Here is a 10,875-nt window from a genome sequence, read left to right as displayed (position 1 = left end):
TATAATTTATTGAACTAATTAATTCTAAAAAAAGAAAATTAAATTTATTGAACTAATTTATAGTTTTTTCTCTTCTTTTAGATGGTTGACCTCTTTACTAGAAGAAATCATGTTTGAGACTATTAGACGCCAGGGGTGGCCCTGAGCACGGGCTTGCGGGGCGGGAGCCCAGGGTCCCATAATTTTAGGGGCACCAAAATTTTATTTTATCCCTATATATATTAAAAGAGAATTTTCTATTACAAAAATACTTGCTAAAGAGAATATGGATTTGTAAATGCTAAGGCTAGTGCTGAAAAGATTGAGAATGAAAAGATTGAGAATGAAATAGAGATTGAATGTGTGTTTATTCAAAAACGTTAACTTAGTAGAAAATAACACTATGATGAAAATCCATCTCAACCCACACAACTGAATTGTAGATCAAACAATTAGCTAACTTGATAGAAGATTTGAGCAGTATAGCACATATGAAAATATTTTTAGATTCTTGTTTAGTATTGAAAGGCTTAGATCATTATTTAGGAACTTGAAAGCATGTTGTAAACATCTTGAAACTTGTTTAAAATATGACGATTCTCTTGATCTTGATGGTAAAATTTTGTTTGAAGAATTGAAAGTTATTAGAGAAGTTTTAACAGTTGAATCAAAATCAAGCTATATGATATTGAGTTCTTCAAAGACTTTTAATTGTTTTCCTAATGCACGCATAGATTATAGAGTAATATTGACTATTTCTATTAGTGTTGCATCTGCTGAAAGAAATTTTTCTAAATTAAAATTATTAAAATCTTATTTGAGATCTAATATGTCACAAGATAAATTAAATAGTCTTGTGTTGATTTCAATTGAAAGTAATTTTTTGAAGAACCTTGATTATGAATAAATTATTAACAATTTTGCAACAAAAAATGCTAAGAGGGTGATATTTAAATAATGTTAAAGGTTTGGTCAATTTTTTTATAGGAAAAAAGACCGGATCAAGAAGAAGAATATTAAGTCTCTTTATAGTGGTTCATGTTTTGATGTAGTATAAACACTGATTCAAAGATTTATATTTCTATTCTTTTTGCACAGTGTCAAATAAAAATGTGTTTTTTATCAAATTATTTCTCTTATCCTTATGTATTTATTGTTAAAAAATTATAGGGGCACCCCTCTTTTCATTCGTCCAAGACACTCAAATTCAAAGGACGCTGTTAGACGCAAACAAATTAAATATGTGTATACCATGTATCTTGAAGTCAATCATGATAAAAGAATTATATTTATCGGCTAATGATTTTAAAAATTATTTGAGTAAAAATAGAAACTATATGAGTCAAATATATAAGCCTCTAAATAGGGATTCACTTTTCAAATATGAACATTGAATTAATTTGCTTATTTTTTGTTGAATTAATTTGCCTACTTTTCATCTATGTACACTTTACACTACTTGTATCAAAATTCCTTTTCGGTTACACTATCTCACTAAGAGAAGTAGTAATAGTCAAATAGGTAAGGAGATCAAAACATCAGTCCAACACTTTAGGGCGAATGCCGTAAAAAATTACATCATTTTTTTTTTAGCAAGAGTTGAACCCATAACACATAGGGAGCCAATACAAATTAAAGACTAATAAATTTGAATTTATATTCTAAAATCATGAGAATAAAATATAACTTTAAATTATAATTTAAATTATTAGCTATAATGAAAATAAATAGATGCATACGTTTATTTTAGAAGAGTATAATATAAATATATTTTGAAAGAGTAAAAAGAATTAGTACAAGTATGATAGCATAATTTATTGGACCTAATTATTTTTTAAGAAGTAAATTAAATTTACAAAAAAGAAATTCTCTTAGATACAATTTTTTAATTGTGCTTTTTACTTCTTTTTTTTTTTTTAATTTTCAATCTTTAAACAATATTTAATTACAATTTTTCTATATTTATTAAAAAAATAATAAAAAAAATACAACTAACAAATTGTATTTAAATTTTCTCCATATTTTTTCGATAGTTAAATTAGACTTCGAATTTTGAGAGACATGTACTTTATACTATATTCAATCCTAGTCTATAAAAATTTTGAACAACCAAATCACCTAAACTTTTGTGGACTCGATCTAGCTAATTAAAGAATTGATAGAAAAACATTTTTTTTCTCTTCCACGTGGTTGATTTCTCTATGGGAGAAAAATATATTTAGAGAAAATTTGAATATAATTTTTTAATAAAAATATAATAAATATATAATTTTCTCATATATATATATATATATATATATATATATATATATATATATATATATATATATATATATATATATAGATAGAGAGAGAGGACATATCATATGAGAATGACATATTTATATGAGAATGAATCCGAACCATTGGATTTTAAAATAAATGGTGGAGATTATGAGTAAATCTTTTTTTTCTCTCTCCTACTTCATTTATTTCAAGATACAGGAGAGAGAAAAAAAAGATTCACTCATAATCTCCACCATTTATTTTAAAATCCAATGGTTCAGATTCATTCTCACATTCTCATATAAATATGTCATTCTCATATGATATGCCCTTATATATATATATATATATATATATATATATATATATATATATATATATATATATATATATATATATATATATATATATATATATATATGAGAAAAACATTTTTTTTTTCTTTCCACATGGTTGACTTCGAATATTTTCTTCTATTTTCCCTTTTTAAATAATATTTAATTACAGTCATCTTATATTTATTAAAAAAGTTAAAAATCTTATTAAAAAATTGTATCTAAACTTTTTCTATATATTTCTTTTAGAGTTAAATTAAAATTTTTGGAATTTTGAGAGACATGCACTTTATACTATATTTAATCCTAGTCTAAAAATTTTGAAGAACCAAATCCCCTAAACTTTTGTAGACTCGATCCTAATTAAAGAATTGGTAGTAAACAAAAATTTATCATTTCAACTTTTTTGCTTAGCTAGGATTTAGGTCATCTATTTTTTCAGATCTTCTATTAAATAAATATTTCTTTCCCTTAATTTTTAAGTCTCTAATATTTTTATTCTTTTAAAATTATGAAATTAAAAAAAAATTAATATTTTTAAAATTAATTAGAAAGTTTTTTCTAAATTTTTTATTTTAAAAATAATTATTTTTAAATTAAAAATTGCTTTTATTTATTTATTTTCAAAAATATTAAATCAATCAATTTTTTTTAAAAAAAAGAAATAAATTTTTGAATAAAGAGTTGGTCTTTTTCAAAAATAAAAAATTAATTTTTTCAACTATTAAAAAAGTAAATTTATTTCCATAATAAAAAAAATCAATTTTTTCCCAAAAAATGTTTTTTTAAAATAAAAATGTTTATTTTAAAATATTATTTTTTCATGAAATCCAAAAAATTTTGTTGAAAATGTAAAAATAAATATTCAATAAAAAATGTTTTTTATATATTCCATTTAAAAAAATTAAAATAAAAAATTTATAAAAAGTTGAGACCTTGAATTATGGAAGCTTTTTAGTTTAGAAGACCTAATCATTTTTGGGCTTATTTAATTTTAAAATATTAAACCCTTAAATTTTGGGCCTTAAATTTGACATTCGTTGTATAAGTTGACAATTCTAATTATGGTTAAATAAAGGAGGAAAGTGAAATTTCTTTTTTTTTTCTTCTATGGTATTGCAACTAACAGAATATATAACGTCTCATATTGCTTTCAAGATTATGATTGATTTCACAAACTAAGAAGGTTTTTTTAATATGTTGTTTTCTCTTTCAACGTATTTTGGTCTAAACAAATTCATTTTTTCCTATGGTATTGCAATTATTAAAGAATTTATTTATTTTGATACTTTTTCTTGTATTTAGATCTATTTCGTTATGTTATTTTAGTAATAAGTTTTTATTTATTTTGTTTTTGAATTGTTTAGATTTAAGATACGTTGAAGTTTTATTACGTGTTGCTAAAAAATATTATTTATCGGCTAATGATTAAATTTTTTGAAAGTTATGTATTAAATATCAAATTTTTAAAAAAAATTGGCTTGGACAAGTTTAAGTAAGATAGATTTAAATGGGGTGTACCGCTCGCTTTGTCACTCCTATGTATAATAGAGAGTGTATCTAGTGAAAAATAATAATTTTATATGAGACTGAAAAGGAGAAATAACAACTATTTGATTAAAATGAATGGTTGAGATATAATATCTCGTTATGAGATTTTTTTTTAAAACTAAAATCAATTGAGAAAAAAAAATCACGTGAATAATTTAAACGAAATATTAAATCTCAATTTTTTATTTTAATCAAACGGTTGTTATTTTTTCCTCTCACTCTTATTTAAATTTATATTTTCTCAATAAATATATATATATATATATATATATATATATATATATATATATATATATATATATATATATATATATATATATATATATATATATATATATATGAATCATGCAAGCAATAAATATCAACTATTGAATTCATTAAGAGAAAAAAAATTAATAGTCACGTTAATTTACTAAATACTTTATTATTCTATTAATTTAATGTACATATAGTATTCGCTAAACATTAAATATTAAATTTAAGGAATTTATATACTTCAATAACTATTTGTAAATGATAAATCAAATCAATCATATCATTAAAATATTTGTAAATGATGAATTAAATCAATCAGATTCAGATCATTAAATATTTGTAAATGATGAATCAAATCAACCCATCATTAAAATGAGAGATATTAATTTTATCAAATAAATTAAATCTATAAAATTCAAAATTATTTGATATTCTATCATTACAGTTTATTTTAACGTATAATAAATTATTTGAAAATATATAAATATCAATCATTAGAATAAAATATATAAACACCAATCATTAGAATATATAACTGTTTTTTAAAATGCTTCTAATTTTTATATACATAATTAGCTTAATAATTTAAATAATTCAGCTGTTAAATTAATTTAATTTTTACAAAGAGTTGTCAAGTCAATGTATCTTAATTTATTTATATTTACACAGGATCATCATCCATAAATATCAAATTATATCAAATCTAATTCGTTAAAAGAATTAATCAAACAGTCATATTAAATAAAAAGAAAATCTATCTTATTATTTTTTTAAAAAAAATAAATTATTAATATAACTGTTTGATCGAGTGGTATTAACGGTTGAGATTCGATAAAATTCTTTTAAACTTGGAGATGAAGTAAATGAATCTCACACATATATATAATAAAAAGTTGTGTTAATCCAACCACGTTTAAGACCTTATACAACATCAGCAAACATCTAACAGACAACAACATTATTAGTGTTGATCCCTCGTAGTTAGCAAAATGTTCCACGGCAAGTCAAGAACACATTCCGCTTAACACAAACGCGTCGTAGGTTAGTATAACTCTTTTCATATATTATTATTCTCTCTCTCTTGTCCACACGCTTCTCTCTCAACCATTTCCAGACCCTTCTCTTTTCGATCGATCTCTCTCTCAATTTTTTCCAGCTAGCTCCTTTCACCTTCACCTTCATTTTCCTTCTTCTCATCATTGTTTTGTCTTTTTCTGGTCTTCTTTTCCAGCTTCATTGAACCATGCTTCATAATTCCTCACCTTGATCCATCCTTTTCAAACATCCTCTAAACTGATCCAATTTCTCGCAGAATTCGAACAAGAGATTGATTCTTACATTTCTCTGTTCGAATTCTTCAAACGCTACCTACCTTCTCATTTTCAAATTAAATTCACTAATTCTTCTTAATGCTGCTATCAACCTCTTTGGTGAGCATTTACCTCTAATTCTTCTATATTCAACCAATTACAACCTTTATCATAGATTTAAGGGTTTTCTGTAGCAGGGTTGGATCTTAAATTTCTTTGTTTATAGAACTTTGACTGTTTTTAATTTATATCTGAACATACTTTAAGGAAAAAATATGATTTCATTTGGGGTTAATTTCACTTTTCCTAATTATTATTATTTTTTTCTTTTTGTTGTGTTTTTTGGAATTGGGAATATACTTTCAGTAGATACTTATATGCATAATTGTTGCTATGATTGCAGAGATTCCTTTGTTGATGAGATCAGAAGGTTCTTAATATGGACAGCTCAGAAACATAAGTTTGGATCATTATTATTACTACCACTGGACTTTGAAATTTGGCTACTCAACAATAATCTGAATTTCTGTTAAATCTTGTTTTGAAAAATTTGTTTATTTTTGGAGAGTGGACGACAACATGGCTATTGAACTTGCTCTTATTGCTTCGAAGTTACAAAATTTATCTACTTCTGATCATGCCTCCGTGGTTTCCATGAACTTGTTTGTGGCACTTCTATGTGCTTGTATTGTGCTTGGCCATCTTCTCGAGGAGAATCGGTGGATGAATGAGTCCATCACTGCCCTTTTGATTGTAAGTCTTCACTTTCCTTTAGCTGTTATTGCTTAGTGTTTACATCTATTTCTATTGCATGATGACTATATTGAATTTGGATTTTTTTTCAGGGTATTTGCACTGGTGTATTCATTTTGCTGCTAAGTGGTGGAAAAAGCTCGCATATTCTTGTTTTCAGTGAAGATCTTTTCTTTATATACCTTCTGCCACCTATAATATTCAATGCCGGGTAAGTCTGTTATTTTGCACCATCTTATTGCTTACTATGGAATCAATATTTAGTTTAGTTTAGTTTAGTTTAAGCTCTTTACAGATCATAAACTGTTGACAAAATGAAGATCTGTATACTGTAATATCAATATGATGATATTAAAACTATATCATATTCAATGGATAATGCACTTCTTTTAGGGTATTTTTGAAAGAAAAAAAAGTATTTATGCAATTATTTGTTTATTTTTAATGAATTTGTTCTCTATAATATATTTCAGGTTTCAGGTGAAAAAGAAGCAGTTCTTTGTCAACTTCATGACTATCACGTCGTTTGGTGCTATTGGTACACTAATATCTTGCTGCGTCATAACTTTGGGTATGTTTTACCTCTTTACATTTATAAATTAGGTTTATATAAGATTTGGCATAGTAAGGTTGTAATCAAATAATTTTCAGCCCAGACAGTTGTTAGTTCTTTACCAACCTAACTTTATCATTTGAAAGTTTTTACTTTGTTTCGAAAACATCTCGATCAAGTAAAAGAGATAGTTACCTTAAAAATGAACAACGTGGAAATTTGTCTAGTCCTGTTGACTTAAACATGAGGCATTATTTCAGGTGCTACCCAAGCGTTTAAGAGGATGGATATTGGGCCACTGGAATTGGGCGATTACCTAGGTATTATACTAATCAATCTTATCTAGTTGTCAGCTTTTCATTCGGTTTGTGACTGACTAATTTGTGATGATTTCTAGCAATTGGAGCAATATTTGCCGCGACAGATTCTGTTTGTACATTGCAGGTTTGAAAACGATGTAGTTTTTTTTTTTGGTTGCATTCTTCCAGCAACTAATGCATGATGGATAATTGCTGACCTTATAAATGATGACGCAGGTGCTAAATCAAGACGAGACGCCTTTGTTGTATAGTCTTGTGTTTGGGGAAGGTGTTGTGAATGATGCTACCTCAGTGGTGCTTTTCAATGCTATCCAAAGCTTTGATCTCAACCAGCTTAACCCGTCAATTGCTTTGCACTTTTTGGGGAACTTCTTCTATTTGTTTATAGCAAGCACCCTCCTCGGCGTTTTGGTAAATGTCTTTCTCTGTCTAGCTTTCTCATGCACACGTTATACATACAAGATATAAATCAAAAGTGAGCGCACAGATACACATTGATATGACTTGTGTTTTGGTCTAATTTATTTCTGTCACCTTGCAGACAGGTCTGCTCAGTGCTTACGTTATTAAAAAGCTCTACATTGGCAGGTATCTTCAATGGATCTTATAATAACCCGTGTCTCTCTGTATTTCCATATTGAGTGCTATGACGGAACATGATTATTTGAAACAATTTTTTTTCTGAAGTTTAAACAATTTTCTTCTTAATTCCAGGCACTCTACAGATCGTGAGGTTGCACTTATGATGCTAATGGCATACCTCTCCTATATGCTGGCTGAGGTAGGTTTTTATTAAACTTCAGTAATGTTTTCTGGATGCTTCCGACATTTCTCACTAGCTTGATACTGACTTATCTACATCCTGTGCAGTTATTCTATCTGAGTGGCATTCTCACCGTATTCTTTTGCGGTATTGTCATGTCTCATTATACTTGGCATAATGTGACTGAGAGCTCAAGAGTCACTACCAAGTATGTCTTCTAAACAGATTTCGTCAAGATATGTTCACTGTCTGAGTCTCTATATAGACATATCTGTTATATATCTAAACATATCTTTTTTCGTCTAACTCTCCACAGGCATTCTTTTGCTACCTTGTCATTTGTTGCCGAGATCTTTATCTTCCTTTATGTTGGTATGGATGCCCTGGACATTGAAAAATGGAAGTTTGTTAGTGATAGGTACGTTCTATCATCCTATGTTCTCTATATGACTGGTGATTAGTCATTGAGGCACCCTTTTTACCGAGCGGTTTTTTTTAATGTCATTCATCATTTCATCTGCCGCACTTGGTTTCTTCTGCAGTCCTGGAACATCTATAGCAACAAGTTCAGTATTGTTGGGTTTAATACTCCTTGGAAGAGCAGCGTTTGTTTTCCCCTTATCCTACTTATCCAACTTGACTAAAAAATCACAATATCAGAAGATCTCCTTCAGACAGCAAGTATGGCCAAATTTCTATCGAGTATCCCTTTCTGAATCTCGTGCACTTCAATACCAAGTTATTATGATGACATGTTTCTCTTCTTTTTTTTCCGCTCATTTTAGGTGATCATTTGGTGGGCCGGTCTTATGAGAGGCGCTGTTTCAATGGCGCTCGCGTACAATCAGGTATGAGCAACGCTTCCGATTAGGAGTTTTGGTTTCTTGAATAATGAATAATTCGCCGCTGTTTCAGCCAAGACATACATAGTGATAATTCATGCATAAAAACTTATACTAATTATTGAATGCAGTTTACAATGTCGGGGCACACTCAACTGCGCAGCAATGCAATCATGATCACCAGCACCATCACAGTTGTCCTTTTCAGCACAGTGGTAAACCATCAGTTTATAGTTTGACATTTTTCAACATATGAAAAATCGTATACAGATGAAACTAACACAACTTAATTACGAATTTATCAGGTATTCGGTTTGCTGACCAAGCCACTCATAAGGCTTCTACTACCTCATTCTAAAGTCACAACCAGCATGACAACCACGGAAACATCAACTCCAAAATCATTCATTGTCCCACTTCTAGGAAACGCCCGAGATTCTGAAGCTGATCTTGAAGGCCATGAGATTCACCGTCCAAACAGCCTCCGCGCCTTACTAGCCACTCCAACTCACACTGTTCATCGACTATGGCGAAAGTTCGATGATTCATTCATGCGTCCCGTTTTCGGTGGCAGGGGTTTTGTTCCCGTAGAACCCGGCTCACCTAGCGAACGCAATGGTAATAGTCATTGGTAAATATTCAATGGCTCAACTAGCTGATGTGAAATGTGTTGTATACTATTTATGATTTGTGGAAAGTCAAGCAATGTGTGTATAATGTATGTATGCATAAAAACATGGTAGTGAAGTTTTGTTAAGGTGTTCGAGTAGCTAGTACGGATAGGCCTTGTACCACAAGCCATCTTTGTCTCTTTTGTAAACTACAATACTTTTAGATTCTATGAGCCACTACGTGTTTGTGTATGTGTTGGTTTTTTTGTGTGTGCAGCTTGTCTGCAATGAACCAAATAAACATCTAGCATTTTTTTGTTATTTTATTAATGGATTGAGTTGAATCTATGTCTCCTTACAATTCATCTCTTATCGCCAATATTTTATTTTTATGATATAAATCACCAATTATCAATATATAAATATATGCTAATTGGTTATGGATGATTAGATTATTACTTTTGATAAAAGGAAAACTGGATTGATGAATTTGCAAACCTTCTTATGATTGATGTGCTCCAATGGCAAGAATTTTTCCTAGCACCCGACATCCTTACAATAATAATAGATAAAAAAAAAACAATTTTTACCCCCTCAATTTACTTTTCTAATATTGACAATGTATTGAGTTTTTTTTTTACTCTACATTGTAACTAAGGATGTAAATGGATATATATGGGACGTATAGTATGATATTCACGTCCGCTCCGTTGGATAAATATAATATTCATATTCGTGCAGATATATTTGTTAAACAGTTAATCCGCGAGTTTAAGGTATATGCGGATATTTACAAATATCCATAGGTAATACTATTTTTCTAAAACTATGTTTTGAAAAAAAATTCAACTTCTTTTAGAGACACGAGATGTTATCAATCACATAAAGTTTATACAAATCTCTCTTATTTTAACAATAAAATTTCATCACATTAATTTTCTTCATTTTCACCAAAGCATAATATCCATACATTTCATTTTTAATACACAAAAAAAAATAATGTGATTGTCAGTTATGGTGGAAGAGCGAATGATATAAGAGTAAAAAGGATGACACTATTGGACGGGAAAAGAGCGGTACTGGTTGATTGGATGGTGGAATTATTGTAGTGAGGTATGAAGTATAAAAGAAGCTTAAATATGAAATGACTAATTTCAAAGAAAACTACAAAAAATATACTTATGAGGAGACTAATTTTTTAATTTTTTTAGAAGATGAAAAGATAGAGTATAATAAACTAATAATTTTTAAGTAATTTTTATAATTTATTAACGGATATGCGCGGGCACAGGTAACATAAAATCCGTATTGATATCCATTAATAAACGAGTATTTAAA

General features: G+C 28.3%; 1 protein-coding gene across 2 annotated transcripts; it reads left to right on the top strand.

Annotated features, from left to right (window-relative positions):
- The first annotated feature begins 5,301 nt into the window (after window positions 1-5,301).
- Window positions 5,302-9,881, top strand: LOC131644122 (sodium/hydrogen exchanger 2-like). 2 transcript variants are annotated; one of them, XM_058914532.1, is made up of 15 exons: window positions 5,302-5,426; window positions 6,099-6,448; window positions 6,541-6,659; window positions 6,922-7,019; window positions 7,262-7,321; window positions 7,399-7,445; window positions 7,538-7,732; window positions 7,863-7,909; window positions 8,036-8,102; window positions 8,192-8,292; window positions 8,401-8,502; window positions 8,627-8,765; window positions 8,870-8,932; window positions 9,058-9,141; window positions 9,232-9,881. In XM_058914532.1, exons 2-15 carry the CDS (start codon window positions 6,275-6,277, stop codon window positions 9,559-9,561), a joined length of 1,626 nt encoding a protein of 541 aa, XP_058770515.1. In that variant the 5' UTR covers window positions 5,302-5,426; window positions 6,099-6,274; the 3' UTR covers window positions 9,562-9,881. The 2 variants fall into 2 exon arrangements, with proteins under 2 accessions (XP_058770515.1, XP_058770514.1); XM_058914531.1 differs by lacking the exon at window positions 5,302-5,426 and adding an exon at window positions 5,452-5,815.
- Window positions 9,882-10,875: the final 994 nt, after the last annotated feature.

The sequence above is a fragment of the Vicia villosa genome, linkage group LG1 (genome assembly GCF_029867415.1).
Source record: "Vicia villosa cultivar HV-30 ecotype Madison, WI linkage group LG1, Vvil1.0, whole genome shotgun sequence".
NCBI classification, from domain to species: domain Eukaryota; kingdom Viridiplantae; phylum Streptophyta; class Magnoliopsida; order Fabales; family Fabaceae; genus Vicia; species Vicia villosa.
This window is presented reverse-complemented; position numbering and strand designations above follow the sequence as displayed.

What these genes read in the sequence shown, in the direction of transcription:
- LOC131644122 (XM_058914532.1), top strand. Translation starts at nt 6,275, where the DNA reads ATGGCTATTGAACTTGCTCTTATTGCTTCGAAGTTACAAAATTTATCT. An exon ending in TCTCCTATATGCTGGCTGAG is followed by an intron (nt 8,103 to 8,191) that starts GTAGGTTTTTAT and finishes CATCCTGTGCAG; the next exon opens with TTATTCTATCTGAGTGGCAT. An exon ending in TGGAAGTTTGTTAGTGATAG is followed by an intron (nt 8,503 to 8,626) that starts GTACGTTCTATC and finishes TTTCTTCTGCAG; the next exon opens with TCCTGGAACATCTATAGCAA.